The sequence below is a fragment of the Pongo abelii genome, chromosome 10 (genome assembly GCF_028885655.2).
Source record: "Pongo abelii isolate AG06213 chromosome 10, NHGRI_mPonAbe1-v2.0_pri, whole genome shotgun sequence".
NCBI classification, from domain to species: Eukaryota; Metazoa; Chordata; class Mammalia; order Primates; family Hominidae; genus Pongo; species Pongo abelii.
In genome coordinates this window covers 122,604,271-122,621,155 of record NC_071995.2, presented here as the reverse complement: position 1 = coordinate 122,621,155, position 16,885 = coordinate 122,604,271, and the positions used below count along the sequence as shown (strand labels likewise).

At 45.0% G+C, this 16,885-nt stretch overlaps 1 protein-coding gene and 2 long non-coding RNA genes across 4 annotated transcripts in view; 2 read left to right on the top strand and 1 right to left on the bottom strand.

Annotated features, from left to right (window-relative positions):
• Positions 1-804: 804 nt before the first annotated feature.
• Positions 805-16,885, bottom strand: part of ATP6V0A2 (ATPase H+ transporting V0 subunit a2) — a 45,093-nt gene continuing 29,012 nt past the window's right edge. The window contains exons 10-20 of one of the 2 annotated variants that reach the window (XM_003778155.4): positions 15,002-15,152; positions 14,600-14,736; positions 14,153-14,340; positions 13,965-14,055; positions 11,226-11,344; positions 10,167-10,377; positions 7,710-7,829; positions 6,530-6,649; positions 4,561-4,678; positions 2,094-2,265; positions 805-1,151 (exon numbers count right to left, since the gene is read on the bottom strand). In XM_003778155.4, the coding sequence (XP_003778203.2) occupies positions 1,046-1,151; positions 2,094-2,265; positions 4,561-4,678; positions 6,530-6,649; positions 7,710-7,829; positions 10,167-10,377; positions 11,226-11,344; positions 13,965-14,055; positions 14,153-14,340; positions 14,600-14,736; positions 15,002-15,152 (1,533 nt within the window). In that variant the 3' untranslated portion in view covers positions 805-1,045. Of the gene's footprint in view, positions 1,152-2,093; positions 2,266-4,560; positions 4,679-6,529; positions 6,650-7,709; positions 7,830-10,166; positions 10,378-11,225; positions 11,345-13,964; positions 14,056-14,152; positions 14,341-14,599; positions 14,737-15,001; positions 15,153-16,885 lie in introns of those variants that run through there. The other variant, XM_054527693.2, reaches the window with a different exon arrangement.
• LOC134759456 (uncharacterized) lies at positions 9,510-10,255 on the top strand. Its single transcript, XR_010135686.1, has 2 exons — positions 9,510-9,608; positions 9,822-10,255. It is a non-coding gene; the product is annotated as an uncharacterized LOC134759456 (long non-coding RNA).
• LOC129049258 (uncharacterized) overlaps positions 11,040-16,885 on the top strand; it is a 33,769-nt gene continuing 27,923 nt past the window's right edge. The window contains exons 1-2 of the long non-coding RNA XR_008512195.1: positions 11,040-11,970; positions 13,400-13,492. This is a non-coding gene — a long non-coding RNA (uncharacterized LOC129049258). The remainder of the gene's footprint in view (positions 11,971-13,399; positions 13,493-16,885) is intronic.

Here is a 16,885-nt window from a genome sequence, read left to right as displayed (position 1 = left end):
TATCTTCTACAGTCACACTGGGTTTTAAGGCTCAGTATATAATTTATCTTTCCATACATACAATTATCACAACTGGTTTTATGTAAGGATAACAGGATAAGAGTCTTTAAAAAAATATACAAGTGGGATAACCATTTGTTGTATGTCATTTTATCCCAGTGTCCCCAATTACTAAAACAAGATAAAATTGTAAAAACAATCCTCTACTTGTAATTCTAGGTAGCACAAGATAAAAAATGTTTGCATATTTTGACCGGGCATGGTGGCTCACGCCTGTAATCCCAGCACTTAGGGAGGCCGAGGCAGGTGGATCACTTGAGCTCAGAAGTTCGAGACCAGCCTGGCCAACATGGTGAAACCCCATCTCTACAAAAATACAAAAAAATTAGCTGGTCATGGTGGCACATGCCTGTAATCCCAGTTACTCAGGAGGCTGAGACAGGAGAATCACTTGAACCCAGGAGGTGGAAGTTGCAATGAGACACGATCGTGCCATTGCACTCTAGCCTACATGACAGAGAGAGACTTCATCTCAAAAAAAAAAAAAAAAAAAAGTGCATATTTTTAAATCCAGCAGAATAAATGTGAATGTTTTGATTACCCATCATTAAATTTTTTTAAAAACTATCCCTACTTCAGCTATTGGAAAATATTACCTGGCAACTTTAGGTGACAGATTAACTCTGTTGTTGGTTTTAAATAAAGCTTAAAGGAATCAAGTATCTAATACCATTTTCAATTAGCCATGCAAAATTGGCTTCTCTCCCCCAATTCTGTATTTGAAAAAATAACTTTAACATAACGTTTGGCATTAACTTATATTTGCTCATCATAAAAAACCAAAAGAAATTTTTATATCTCAAATTGGTAAACTTTACAAAATATTTAACATAAGAGGAAGAGGTATATCTTACAGAATTATTTGGCTATGTCATAAGGCAGTAATGAAGATGGAATTTTTCCTATCATAAATCTGACATAAGTGAAGGTCTATAACATGGTCATTCTCCATAAATCTGAAAGCTTGTTGGTTACAGCAATATGATCATGCCACACTGTCGTCGTTATTGAACTTTGATGAAAGTAGACTGAATGAGAAAGGAACAAATTTGGTGCCCGCACCAACGTAGAATTTGTTCTGAAATTCTACCCTAAAAAAAAAAAAAGCCAGGTATTAATGGAAGATTATGAAATCACATTCCTTAAAACAACATTTATAAGTTAAAAAAAAAATTCCTGTGCTGAAATTGCTTCATTCCAAAATATGTTCTTGGCACAAATATTTTTACTTAGCTCAACACCACCCCCCACCCCCAACCCTGTGCTGGCTTTCCCAGTGTGAACAGAAACTCTGACACATCCGCTGCCTCTCACTGCCCAACACACAAAAGCACGTGCACAAGTAACGTGACCCTCTCTTGCCACTTGGGTCACTGGAGGCACAGAGCAGTAATCTGACCTACACCATAAAACATTAAGAAATACATAAGAAGGATTTATTTTGCAATAAGATAGAGCAACCTGTCAGACCCAAAGTGAATTAGGAGTATGAGACATACTAAGTATTCTGCAAACTTAAACTTGCTTTTACTTGTCTGTGATAATAGTTCAGAAACAAAATACATTTTTTTTTTTTTTGACACAGAGTTTTGCTCTTGTCCCCCAGGCTGGAATACAATGGCATGATCTCGGCTCACTGCAACCTCTGCCTGCTGGGTTCAAGCGATTCTCCTGCCTCAGTCTCCCAAGAAGCTGGGATTATAGGCGCACGACACCACACCCAGCTAATTTTTGTATTATTAGTAGAGACAGGGTTTCATCATGTTGTCCAGGCTGGTCTTGAACTCCTGACCTCACGTGATCCACCTGCCTTGGCTTCCCAAAGTGCCAGGATTACCGGCACGAGCCACCGCACCCGGCCCAAAATACAATTTTAACTCAGAGGATATGAACACAGATCCCAAGGGAAGGGAAGAACTGGCCTAAATTCGGCATTAGATTTTGCAGGGGCTGTGTATATTTGGTTGGGCGGGACGGTGGGGGGGTGGGTATGTTTTTTAAATAACAGTTCCAAGGCTAGGTTTCAAACTCACCAGTGGAGGCGTATGGCATGAAGAAACGCTGAAAGCCCTTCCATGATCAGAAGGATGAAAATGGTCAAAACTGCAAAGAGCGCGATAACCGGGAGCAGTAGCAAGACGCCATAGGTGGTGTCGACGCGGAGGCCCACACGCATCAGCATGGCCCACAGGACATCAGACAACTCTGCAAAGGAGTGCAGCCTGCACAGGTCACGCTCGCTTATGTACAGTGGGTACCTCTGTGAGCTACCTGGACTGAGATTCCCCCTGACAGCTCTGAACTATTATCCCATAAAATAATAGACACACATGTAACACAGACCCAACTGTTTCTCATGTGAAAGCCAGTCAGCTCCAAGACAGTCTCAAACACTAAGGAAGACCCGGTGCTCCAAAAACATCAGAGGCCATCTCCCAAAGGGAGGTCTTGCCCCAGACTAGGTTTGGGTTGTGACCTCCCAAAGCAGCACTGGACCAGGCAGCCAGAAACAGGCTCCCAGGCCTGGTTCTGCCACTGAGAGACCAACTGGATGACCATGAGTAAAGGACCGACACTCAGTGGCTTCAGTAACCACCTCTGCAAAATGGAGACGAACGAGACAGGGCCCCTTCAGCCATAAAATTCCAGACCTTTGGCTATGCTTATAAAAACAGAAGCATTTTTTTTAACTTAAAAAAAAAAAAAAAAAAAAGACACTCTCTTGTCCCGTAGTTTCCACAAGCACAGGCAGTGCTTGCTTTGCACAGTAGTGCAGAAGCACAAAAAAGACCTTGCAATCAAAGACATCCGAAGCATCCCTATTAATCCACGGGAAAAAAAGTTTGCTCTGAGGCCTTTAAAATTTTTGTTAAAACATTGAAAACTCTCTTATTGTCGGCTATATTGTTAGCCGACAATAAGAGAGTTGTTTTTTGGTTTTTTTTTTTTTTGAGACAGAGTCTCGCTCTGTCACCCAGGCTGGAGTGCAGTGGTACGATCTCGACTCACTGCAAGCTCTGCCTCCCGGGTTCAAGCCATTCTCCCGCCTCAGCCTCCTGAGTAGCTGGGACTACAGGCGCCCACCACCATGCCCGGCTAATTTTTTGTATTTTTAGTAGAGACAGGGTTTCACATGTTAGCCAGGATGGTCTAGATCTCCTGACCTCGTGATCCGCCCACCTAGGCCTCCCAAAGTGCTGGGATTACAGGCGTGAGCCACAGCACCCAGCCAATAAGAGAGTTTTTAATGTTTTAACAAAAAATATAGGGAAATGAAAAAATGGTAAATCTATCTTTGAAACATTAGAAGCACTGAGTATTAAAGTCTTGTTATTTAAAAAAAAAAAAAAAACAGTTTATTAGGGTAGTTTGAACAGTGCTTGGTTCCTGTTGTGTAACTTGGCAAGCTGGGTGACCTGATCCAGAGCAAGCATCTTTCCTAATACTTGCCAAATTGTCCTTTTTTTTTTTTTTTTTTTAGCTTTTTTTTTTTTTGAGACAGAGTCTCGCTCTGTCACCCAGGCTGGAATGCAGTGTCGTGATCTCGGCTCACTGCAAACTCTGCCTAAGTTCAAGCAATTCTCCTGCCTCAGCCTCCCAAGTAGCTGGGACTACAGGTGCCCGCAACCATGACCAGCTAATTTTTGTATTTTTAGTAGATATGGGGTTTTGCCATGCTGGTCAGGCTGGTCTCAAACTCCTGTTCCTGACCTCAGGTGATCCACCTGCCTCGGCCTCCCAAAGTGCTGGGATTACTACAGGTGCGAGCCACTGTGCCCGGCCTGTCCTATTCTTTTCTACGTCTGAACCCACTTGCAACACTGCACCCTTTGCACAAATCTTCAACGTCCTGAAACATTGCCGAGCACCACTGGTGGGTTATCAGCACCTTCATCACAACACCTGCCGCACATAGGTTAGTAAATGCACCTGCACCTACCTGCACAGCTAGGTACTGTAGTGACTGAAATGGGAACCATGCTGCTGGGGAACAGGTGTTAACTACACTGTGGAAACTAACATGTGTGCATTACTGGAATTGTGCAAAGGGAGGACTCCTGTGATCAAGGCTACCCATGAGTGCTGTGGCAGGACTTGCTTGAAATAAACAGATATTCACACTTGGTAAGGCAGCACTGAATAAAGTAACTACTAACAAAACAGTAATGGCAACAGTAGCAAGTGCTTACACCAGAGGCTCCCAAGCCTTCTCAGTTCTCAAAGCCTCTTGTGTCTCAGTGATTTTTTTTTTTTAATTGGGCAGCCTCTGAAGCCAGACCAGCCTCAGAGAGACTCCCTCTGTGATTTTTCCATAGCACCCCTCAGCCAAAAGAAACAGCCAAGAGAGCTGTGTATTCAGTAGTGAACAGTGTGAGTTCACATGGCAGGTGAAAGATGGTGCTATGACTATTAGTTACAAAGTTAAAATATCCCACAGCGCCCCCTGAGTCTGCTGGAGCTACAGGGCGTTGGGAACTGCAGGTCTAAGCAGGAACTTACGTGCGTGAGCCAGGCTAAGCGCCCAGAGCCTCAGGTAGGAGGCGGTGTTGGAGATGCATCCCAGACAGTACTCGATGGAATGGATTACTTGGGTCATTAATATTTCTCCAAAATTAAACTGAGAGAGATCACACAAGATATGTTAAGAGTCATGTTACATGTGTACTTCTACATGCCAAGTGGGTTCCACTTCAAGGATTACAATGAAAGAGCTGCCAGCTGGATGCTGGTGAGAACACGCTAGAGTGTGAGGAACAGAAACCCAAGACGCACTCTGTCCACCACTCTGCCACTACCCAGCTCCATGACCAGACTTTACCACCCCAAATCCCCACCTTCATCAGCCCCACTCCCACCCCACGCCTCAGACTCCCCTGTGTAAACCAAGAGGGTAGACCAGAGGAACTGCCATGGCCACAGCTGCTACACTAATGGGATTCCGGGGCAGGTCTCAGTAATTATGAAACATCTACTGATAAAATAGGTATTCACCAACTGTAAGAGTAGAATGCGATTCACTACATGTGAGCATTCTAAGTAGAGCCAACCAGGGAAAACTATGCAAGGGGTCCCTGGCAGGGAAAGGGCTGCAAAGCACCAGGCAAGGTGACCCTCATGCGCTTTCCAGCTCTGCTTTTGTTTCTCTATGATCCTAGAACTTAATTATTGATTGTCCCGAATTAAAACACGAAATTACATAATAATTACAAAATGCTGATTATAAGACATTTTGTTTGGTCCTCACTAAATGGCCAAAATAAAGTTTCCATGAAAAGAAAGGAGGCCATGCTCTGCAGTCTTCCTGGGACCGCACCTCTGTTCTTTGTGGGGAGCCACTACTTCCCTGTCCAGCCTTGTACCCCCAACCACAGTGGCTCTGAATTATGTTCCCAAAAGTCTTATGCTGAAGCCCTAACAGCAATGTGACTGTATTTGAAGACAGAACCTTTGAGGAGGTAATTGAGGTTGAGTGAGGTCAGGAGGTGGGCCCTGACCCACTGTGACTACTGTCTTCTGGGAAGAGCAGGAGAAACAGGGGTGCAGGCAGAGAGGAAGGGCCCTGTGCCGACACAGCAAGCTGAGCAGGGAGGCCTCAGGGGAAAGCAGCCTGCCAGCATCTCAGTCCGGGCCTGCCAGCCTCCGAAGCTATGAAAAACAAGTCTCTTGTTGAAGCCACCCAGTCCGTGGTATTTTGTTATGGCAGCCCCAGCGGACTAAGACAGCAGTCACTGGTCCAGGGGACTGAGAACGCAGTTACTGGTAAAGGGGACTGAGACAGCGGTCACTGGTAAGGGGGACTGAGACAGCAGACATTGGTCCAGGGGACTGAGGCAGCAGTCACTGGTCCAGGGACGGCAGGTATTTGGGGATTCTTTCCTAATAATAACAAGCTGGTAAGGGCACTTTGCTGTCTGATGGAAAGACTGAAAAAATAAGCCCAGGGCAACTTGTGACCATGATTCTAGCATCATGGGGCCAACTGACTTCACAATATAAAGAAAACTTACAAAGAAAGAAAGCCAAACAAGGCCTCTTGGAATTGGAAACCCCAAAACTGTAATCATCCTGAAACCAACTCTACCTCTGTCCTGCTGTGAGCCAGTAAAATCCCTTCACAATCAGAAAAACTGGGTCTCTATTTCTTGCAACTATGGAAAAGTTCTGACTGACCCAAGAAGCTTCTGAAAGCAATGTTCATGGCACCTTAAGTCACTCCAATCATAACTCAATATAACAGCAGAAATCCCACTGGAGAAGTGAAAGGACAAAATGACCCGAACTCATATAATGCCACCAACTCTATCATCAAACAGCATTTGGAAAGCGCTGGTTTCTCATAGTTGTGGAGGCTGGAAGTCCCATTTTCTTAACCATTTTTTAAGATGATTAAATATTATCTTAACATGATTATCTCTATGGAAGCTTGGTTACTTATCTAAGTTTATCAATAGCAGTTGAAAAGATTTACCTCTTCACATGCCATTTCTCTACATCCATCTTCCACCTGGTGATTTCCCTCTTCTACATCTTGGCTTCCCAGCAGTGAAACTTCTTCCTCACTATCTTTCCTTATAAGTGTGTAGCCACTCTAACAACCAAAAGAGCACAGAGTCAGTGCCTGTAAAACCACAAGGTTGTGACAAAACCAAACTTGTATAGTTTCTTTGTTTCTCTTAATGATTCAGCTCTTTGCCAATAAAAAAGTTCTTTAGGCTAGGCACAGTGGCTCACACCTGTAATCACAGCACTTTGGGAAGCCGAGGCAGGTGAATCACCTGAGGTCAGGAGTTCGAGACCAGCCTGTGCAACATGGCAAAACCCCGTCTTTCACTAAAAATACAAAAATTAGCAGGGCGTGGTGATGGGTGCCTGTAGTCCCCCTATTTGAGGGCTGAGGCAAGAGAACTGCTTGAACCCGGAAGGCAGAGGTTGCAGTAAGCTGAGATAGTGCCACTGCACCCCAGCCTGGGCAACAGAGGAAGACTCCAGTCTCAAAAAAAAAAAAAAAAAAAGAAAGAAAGAAAGAAAAGAAAAGAAAAAAGAAAATCTTAAAGAAGAAATTAAGAAGAATATGGAAAAAGGCATTTAAATTGTGCCCATCTGAACTGAAGGACTGAGTTAAACTCCTAATAAGCTTGTAGTTCACACCAGCAGGGCGGGTCTCCACAGGCTCTGGACACAGCAGGCTCTTTCAACATCCATGTTTTATTTACTTATTTATTTTGAGACAGAGTCTTGCTCTGTTGCCCAGGCTGGAGTGCAGTGGCGCGATCACAACTCACTGCAACCTCTGCCTCCCAGGCTCAAGCCATCCTCCCACCTCAGCCTCCCGAGTACCTGGGACTAAAGGTGCACACCACCACACTGGCTTATTTTTGTATTCTTGGTAGAGACAGGGTTTCGCCATGTTGCCCAGGCTGGTCTCAAACTCCTGAGCTCAAGTGATCTGCCCGCTTTGGCCTCCTAAAGTGCTGGAATTATAGGTGTGAGCCACCACGCCCAGCCAACATCAATGTTTTAAATAAAGGGAGCTTTGGCTTTTAAATCAAGAGACAGGGACCCTCCAGGCGGTGTTTTCTACACCAATCCTTGTATAACAGAAAGCAGGCTTTGCTCACAGTTGTAAATGCATCCAAACCCACACTTACCCGGTTCACCCCGAAGCAACTACGCCCATTGTGAAGCCACAACAAAAACAGTGGCTTTCCCAAGAAGAGGACGGGGACAGACAATGCTGTGACAACCAGCAGCACTCTCTGGACATACTCCTGTTAGGGCAGAAGGTGAGAAACCCGATTAAAACGTGAAGGCCTGCCTGCAGAGTCAGCAGCACACGATGAAATCAGGAAAGATCAAACAATGTCTCCACGCGAGGAACATTCAGTAAATGCCAGCCAGCTACACTTGCCAGCGGGTTTTCTTTTCCTAAACTCATAGCTGAATTCTAGAACTGATGAATAACATTAATGACCCTGTGGTAAAGCATTATTTTGTTTTAGACCAGCAAGGAAACTTTACAAAAATTCTAAAGAGAGTCAAACTCCAACTAATCATTTTCTGTAAACACTGTAAATGAGAAAGTATAAGCACAAGCAGAATATTTTTTATATTCTTGGTTCTGTTTTCCTGTTATCTGATGATTATAAAGACTGTTTGAGGACTATGAGTGTGAAGCAAGTGGATTTACCTCCACACACAGAAAATCGTGGAAGAGAATTCAGAACAAAACCAAAAACACTTCCTTAGAAAAACGAAGACTTATAGTTACTTAAAGCTAAATCAAAAGCAAAACCCACTCAGGCTTACACAGCCACAGCAGTCTGCATGGCTTTCCAGGGTCTGGACAGGACACTGTGCTGTCCAAGCTTATCACTCTCTATGGTCGCCCCTCATCAAAAACAGGTTCCTAGAGCTCTGTGTGCTACTCAGGCACAAAGCTGTATTATCTACACACCATCAACACGATGAACCTCTTGAAATGCCGAGAAAGGTGGCGGCCACAGGCAGAGCCACATCAGAAGTCCTGGGCTGGAGCCAGGCTGACCTAAGTTAACAGCCTGGCCCTACAGACTGCTGAGTGACCAGGACTGCCCTGAGCCACCAGTTATCATCAGTAACAGGGGATGACACCACCTGCCTCCTGGGGCTATTGTGAGAATTAAGAAACACTAAGTAAGGAAAGCACACTCTCAGGTATGCGGCAGGTGCTAAAGAAAGGTAGCTGCCCTTCCTTGATCTTTCCGTCCACAGCACCTGTGCCCACTGAACGCCCCTGCATTTATGTGTGGTATCTATGCCATTGTACAAAGCTTCAATAAAATAATGATAAAATACAATTCTTAAAAATCATAAACAAGAGAAACAAAAAAAACAGAAACAAAAAGTTCAAAAAGAACGCAAATATGCATCTCGTCAACGAGGCCAAAGTTCCGTAAGTTGAGCTTCAAATCTGACTTAAAACTTTCCAGCACCCAATATTGAATGTGAAAAACAAAACCAAATGCTCCATTCACAGGTCAACACGATGAAAAACCAAAACACGGCTCAGGTGGAACACAGGCTCTGATACCACCGACTGGGAGGGTTTCCCCAGACGTCCTCACAAACACTGGACAACGTGGTGAGCCATGTCTGGACCAGCATCTGTGGGCAGGAGGTGCCATGGCGCTCACAGCAGAAAGACCCTCAATGTAAGGTGGGTAAGAACTATGGCAAATGCTGACATTTACTGAGTAGCTGGATTGTGCAAGCACGTTCGTACGCACTTTGGACACATGTGCGCTACACTATGAACCAGCTCCTGTTTTTAGTCCCATTTTACAGATGACGAAACGGAGGCAGAGAGAAGTTAGTCATCTGCTCAAAGCTCCATCCTGAGGAAACGGCAGAGCGGGGCCTCCAGGCAGAGCAGTCAGCCCTTAGAGCCCACTGTGACATCACACAAATGCACAGTGAGAGGAAAGCTCATTTTTTGAAAGCGTCCATGTGCTGTGATCCAGGTGGTCCCTTCTAAATGGGGGGACTGGGCAGCCCTCAGGATCCCTCTGGTAATGCATTTTCTTCCCACCAGTTTTGTTGGTTTTGGTTTTGGTTTGAGACAGGGTCTTGCTCTGTCACCCAGGCTGGAGTGCAGTGGTGCATTTACGGCTCACTGCAGCCTGGACCTCCTGGGCTCAAGCGATCCTCCTGCCTCAGCTTCCCAAGTAGCTCGGACTACAGGTGCAGCCATCATGCCTGGCAAATTTTTGTATTTTTTGTAGATATGAGGTCTTGCTGTGTTGCCCAGGCTGGTCTCGAACTCACGGGCTCAAGCAATCCGCCAGCCTTGGCCTCTCAAAGTGCTGGGATTACAGAAATGAGCCACTGTGCCTGGCCTCTTCCTACTCGTTTTGATGGCTACTGAGTGGCAGCAAGTTTGCTCATGCTGCCTGCACACAGCAGTCGAGCTGGACTGGCATCCTCCAGTGATGACACACGCAGAGACAGAAGCAGCCTTTCCAGGCTCCTGGGAGTCCGTGGAGATCACCCCAACACTTCTACTGCTCAGAATAAAAGGCTCTTGGGAATACTTTCGTCAAGTTCATGAGAGTGGAAAGATGACTCACCTGCCCTGTGTAAAGGCCATTTGTTTTACTGGCTGGGAATAAAAACATGTTAATAAATTCAATCAGAATGCTGGGAGCAACTCTGGAGGTTTCTGCTGAAAAAACCAGCCACTTGTAGAAAATCATAAATATAAGGTATCCAAAGATACAGAGCATGAAGAGAAGTTCTGGGATGGAAACCAGGTAAATGTTGAACTTCTTCCTGAAGTGCCTAGGAAAGAAAAGGAATCAATCAACCCATGAACAAGATCAGCCTAAGTTAAAAAAAGTAAATTAAACTCTTTGCAATTAAACTATAAAGCGAATTTCAGAATAACATCATTTCTCATATGATGACTCCAGATACATCTGAGTGTCCAGATACATCTACGAGGAAGAGATGTGAGGTCGGCCAAAACTACTACAGTTTTTGCGGTCAAATCTCACTCAAACTTTCTTCCTTAGTTCCCTTATTCAGAAAAATTTCCTTCCTTAAAGTAAGGCTACATAATATTAGTGAATCTGGCTCCAAAATGCTGTGTCTTACATTGTTATAAGTTTTTCAAAACTCCAGTTATAGTGACTTAAAGCTATAGCATCAAATTATACAGATTATGTTTAGAGATCAGAATGAACAGGTCTAGTTAGAGAAAAATGACACCATCTCTTACTTTTCATATACTAGCTCTAATAAAGTAAAAACAAAAAGATTTTTTATTTGTAAAATAAAAAAGGAATATGACAAGCACCCCTTCTAGAAATCGACATGAATGCACATGTCACATGTCTCCCTCACTTGAATGGAAGCTCCACTGGGGCAATAACTTTTTTCTGCCCTCCTCACTGCTGAACTCCTAGAGCCTAGAACAGCACTTGGCACTACTATGTGCTCGATAAATACATATTTGCTGAATGAATTGCTGAAACCACAGAAAATCTAAATAACTTCAACAGAATCATGTAAATACAACATCATATTGGCTGCCCCTTACCCAATAAATACAGTCACCAACAAGAAGCAAAACTGAAGAAATGCCAAGTTTGGTTTATAAATATTGCTTAAAAAAAATCTGTACTTACAAGTGGTTAAATATTCCCAGAATTACTCCAAAAGTCATGTGAATGATTCCTAAAATCACGGACATTTTCATTTTGAAAGAGTTTAGAAAAGTGAGGCGATTTGTGGCCAAGTTCCAAATCTAAAACCAAACCAAACAAGACAAAACAGAATCTTTAACTTCCTTCAACAGGTGACACTCAAGAAAGTTCCTGTCTTAACTTGAAAAGTGCCTCTAAGTTTAAGAAGGAAATAACATTCAGGCTTTTCTTTTGATGCTTTCAATCTGAGAACCATTGATTTCCTTAAACCAGGACCACAGACAGCTACAAAACAATTTTATCGGTGTTAACGTCAAAGGATGCCAGATGGAACCACATAGCGTTTAGGGAGATGTGCCTAGGAAGTCTTGACGAAAGGCAAGGCAAGGGAGAGTCACACACAGCTCAGAGACTGGAAGGGTCAGGACGCTCTCAAGGTCCTGGGTTATGTCCCCTCTACCTGGGCAGGAGACATACATGTGTTATCACAAGTTTACATACATGTGCCATACATGCTCCTGTATGTCTATTTTGTCATAAAGTTTAGCTGTGAATACAGTGAAATCAGAAATGCTGCAAGTGGGCAACCGAAGATCTGCCAAGAGAGACTCAAGACCATGGCTGACCTCCCCAGGGTGCCCCGGCCAGTCTGAGTCCCCACAACCTCCCCACTCATTGACTGCTTCTCTTACTGTATGAAAATTAATTCCTACAGCCTGCCCTTCAGGTGGGTTAGGAAAAGGGAAACAGGGTCTATTAAAAGAATTTTTTTTTTTTTTTTGAAGAGTCTCGCTCTATCACCCGGGCTGGAGTGCAGTGGCGTAATCTTGGCTCACTGCAACCTCCACCTCCTGGGTTCAAGTGATTCTCCTGCCTCAGCCTCCTGAGTAGCTGGACCAGCACGCCTGGCTGATTTTTGTATTTTTAGTAGAGACAGGGTTTCGCCATGTTGGCCAGACTGGTCTCAAACTCCTGACCTCAGGTGATCCGCCTGCCTTGGCCTCCCAAAGTGCTGAGATTACAGGTGTGAGCCACTGTGCCCAGCCTTTTTTTTTTTTTTTTTAAGATAAGGGGTCTCACAGCCCGCCAGGGGCTAGAGTACAGTGGAGCAATCAGGGCTCACTGCAGCCTTGACCTGGCTCAAGCAATCTTCCCACCTCAGCCTTCCGAGAAGCTGGGACCACAGGCGCGTACCACCACTCCCGGCTAATTTTAAAATTTCTAGCCTCCCAGTTCCTAGCCCTGAACTATCTCATTTTGCCCTTGCAAAAATAAGATTTTAGAATGAGGTATTCAGGGCTGAGAAGTTGGAGGCCAGTAAACTTCGCTGATATATTTATATTATATAAACTTTTATATATTATTTTAAAATACGTATTTTATATGTATAATGTACACACATTGGTTTACTTTTGAACCAAATTAATGTAATGCCTAGTTTAAAATTAAGTTAAAACAGAAAGAAGACAAACCATACCCCAATTTTCCCCGATGCCTCCCAAAAAAAAAACTCACTCAAACTTTCTTCCTTGGTTCCCTTATTCAGAAACATTTCTTTCCTAAACACAAAGCTACAAGTTATTACTGAATTTGGCTCCAAAATGCTGTATCTTAAAGAAATTGTTGTAGCTGTGTTTCCAAGCTTTCAATTCCATTAAGACTTAATGCTACAACATGAAATTATACCAATCATGATTAGAGATAAGAATAAACAGAACACACTAAGAGATACTTCCTCCTTGGAGAGCCCAGGTTAAGGAATGCTAGACTTTTTTTGCCCAGTTTAATGACTGTACACAATTACATCCACAAACCAATTTTGAGATGGTTTCTGAGTCATTCTTTTGATTCTCCAGAAAGACTCCTGACAGCTCAGGAAAACCCCACCCAGCCCTGCGGTCCAGTGCCTCAGCTACCGCCTGCTGAGCCCTTGAAGGGGTTGGGGTCCTGGCACCCTGGGGCTACTTCTCCATTTTCTTTTTTTTTGAGACAGAGTCTCTCGCTCTGTCGCCCAGGCTGGAGTGCAGTGGCGCCATCTCGGCTCACTGCAAGCTCCACCTCCCGGGTTCACGCCATTCTCCTGCCTCAGCCTCCTGAGTAGCTGGGACTACAGGCGCCCGCCACCACACCCGGCTAATTTTTTGTATTTTTAGTAGAAATGGAGTTTCACCGTGTTAGCCAGGATGGTCTCAATCTCCTGACCTCGTGATCCGCCAGCCTCGGCCTCCCAAAGTGCTGGAATTACAGGCGTGAGTACTTCCCCATTTTCTTTCTACTAACACTTTTCCCATTCCAAACAACTACCCCAATAAGCACCACAATAACCTCACGCTTCCTTTCAGCTCTAACACTCCATACCATTTCTTTCAAGATCAAGGGTATTTAAAAGTTCACATATACGAGGAAGAAATGTAGAAAATGGCACACATTTCGGGGCTAGTGAAGTGCCATTTTTAGACAGAGGAAAATAGGTAGGACACATGACAGAACGCAGCCCTGGCTCTCTGAGGACTTCCTCTGACCTCACCTTCCCAAACGGAGGGCGCCCCAGCTCCTGGCCTCCCCTCCCAGTGTCCAAGACTGGGATGCACAGGGGCTAATGAACACCTCCCGCTCAGGGCAGCGTGAATCCTGCTCAACAGTCTAGAGACATTCGTGGCGCCCGAAGCTAGGTGGCACCACAGAGCATCCAGAGACAACGACAGAGTGTGGTACACTCACAGGATCAATGCCAAGGGGATAAGGGCCTCGGAACACTCCAGGAACGCTTGGATCCAGCTGCAAAATGCTGTTGTGCCTGACGACGCTGTCGCTGTAACAAAAAGCAGAGTGAGGAGGCTGACCTGGGAGGAGGAAGGTCTAGGAAACATGCTTTCCACCCAGAGCATCACCAGCTATGGGACACTTACTTCCAAAGCACCATCTTCTTATGCTCTGCGGGCGGGTGGCTGGAGCTGTACATGGCCGACACGTTCCACCTGGAGCCGAACAGGTTGACTGACTTTGAAAAGCAGTCGTTGTAGATGAGGCCAGTGTACACTGAGAACAGCCCCATCAGCAGGAGGATGTACCGGCCATTAAAAAACATCCTCATGATCTGTGAAGGGCAAGGCGAGAGCAGAATATGGTTACTGGAGGGTGTCCATGTGACAGCTGTCGGTGTGGGCATGACCCTCACCACTCACTTCTCAGAAAACAGCCTGGCCCCGCAGACATCCCTGTCAGCCGCAGCTGACAGGCCACACACCTGCCCAGCACAGCCACAGCCTACAGCGAACATCTAAGAGGTGTCTCTCTTTCGGTCACTGCTAATGCCACCTAACCAGATATATGAGCTGGAGTGTTTATATTTTTACCTCTTGTGACTGATTTAGTCTGGGATGATTTTCATTTAACACCAACAAGAGGGCAAATAAAAACATCACAAAGCCATGTCCGAAGTCTCCAAACATCACAGCAAATAAAAACGGGAAGGTGATGATGGTAAAGAGAGCTGCAGAAAAAAGGGAAAGAGATTTCTGATTCACAGCAAATATGGAAAATCTGAGTTCATTCAAACACAATGATACATAACAATCTTGACTTTCTCCAGAATTCACAAGATAGGATTGTGTGGTTACATTTAAAACCTTATACCTTTAAATAAGATAGCAAAAAAGTAGCAGTCAGCCTCTCTTTCCAAATATCTATTCCATTCTTAGAGCAAGAATGCAGCAATGCCATTGGAAATACAGGTATTTACAAATCAGACTTCCAACCTGGATTGACTTCTCTGTAGCTTCCGACTCCATAAGCATCCACGATGTTCTGAAATCCCTCGGTGAATTTGTTGGTGCGGATCCGAGTGGGGGGTGTTTCTTTTGTGGGGATTATATTCATGAATGAGGGGATTGTAGCACCACTCTCTCTCTTCCACATAAACAAGGAAAGGTAAAAAATTACTATCCAAGAAGAAAATAACTATCCATATTCAACGAATCTGGGTTACTGCTTTGTTTTTTGTTTTTTTGGTGGTGGTGTTGTTTTGTTTGTTTTTTTTTTTTTTTTTGAGATGGAGTTTTGCTCTTGTTGCCCAGGCTGGAGTGCAATGTGTGATCTCAGCTCACTGCAACCTCTGCCTCCCGGGCTCAAGCGATTCTCTTGCCTCAGCCTCCCTAGTAGCTGGGATTACAGGCATGCACAACCATGCCCGGCTAATTTTGTATTTTTAGTAGAGACGGGGTTTCTCCACGTAGGTCAGGCTGGTCTCGAACTCCTGACCTCAGGTGATCCACTTGTCTCAGCCTCCCAATGTGCTGGGATTACAGGTGTGAGCACCGTGCCTAGCCTTGGGTTACTGCTTTGGCAACGCTCTGTGTGTGGCTTTGGTGCAGGATTAATCTCCACTCAACAGGGTCAAGAGCAGCCAGAGGGGCTGGAGGAAAAGTCCATCTGTGAGGAAGCAGGGGCTTGTTGAGGGCGGCACTTGGGGGCTGTGGTCTCCAAGAAGGAAGGGCGAGAGCAGGAGTGAATGTGCCGGAAGTGAATGGGGGCTGGGGAATGCAGGGCACATGGGTATGGAGTCGGCTCAGTCACTGACAGAAAACCGACGCTGAGTACTTTATCTCTTAAAAACGGTGAAGAAAGAGGAAGTTTGAGACAACTGCAGTATACTTAATAAAAAAATGAGAAAGGCAAGAATAAACCAAAATGTCAACATGAATTCTATTATGGCAAAATCATAAATATAACTTTATCCATCAGTGTTTACAATTCTTCTGAAATGCATTATATTGATTTATAACGAAAACACTTTTAAAATAAGGTAAACAGGTTATTGCCAGAATAGTAGATTTTCTGGTCAAAATAAGTCTTTCTTTTTTTTTAAAGAAGGGGTCTCACTCTCTCACCCAGGGTGGACTGCAGTGGTGTGATCTCAGCTCACTGCAACCTCTGCCTCCCAGGTTCAAGCGATTCTCGTGCCTCAGACTCCCAAGTAGCTGGGATTACATTGCACACCACCACGCCTGGTTAGTTTTTGTATTTTTAGTAGAGACGGGATTTCACCATGTTAGCCAGGCTGGTCTCGAACCCCTAACCTCAGGTGATCCGCCCACCTCAGCCTCCCAAAGTGCTGGGATTATTTATAGGAGTGAGCCACTGCACCCGGCCAAAATGTGTGTCTTAAAACATATGCATGTAATGGGGTTCTGGGGAAATTCTCGAGGGTGGCACAGCTTTGAACGTTCCCAAGTCCCCTTCAGAACAGAAAGTGCAACCAGCTAGCAAGACCTAAAGCCTACGGATGGCATTTACAGCCAAACCACGTCCCCACAGTCCCCAAAATACAAATGGGTGAGAAAACCACCAACAGCTACAAGACCTACCCAGCAGCCGCCAGAGCAGAGGATGCAAGTAAGCAATGTGGCCTCCAAGGGGCCTGGGCCAACAACACCCAAAACGGCCAGAAAGATCCTCCCTGGGAAAGCAGAGGAGGCCAAACCACAAAAAGCAGCTGGAACTGGGAAGAGTTCTGTCCAGTCCAAGAGTAGGCGACAGCACAGGGGCCATGGGCAGTGAAGTCTGCAGGGGTTGGGGCGGTGCAGCCCAGTCCCTAAACTCACGGCACTGACCTGCCAGGGCCTCCCCTGTTGAGGGGCCAC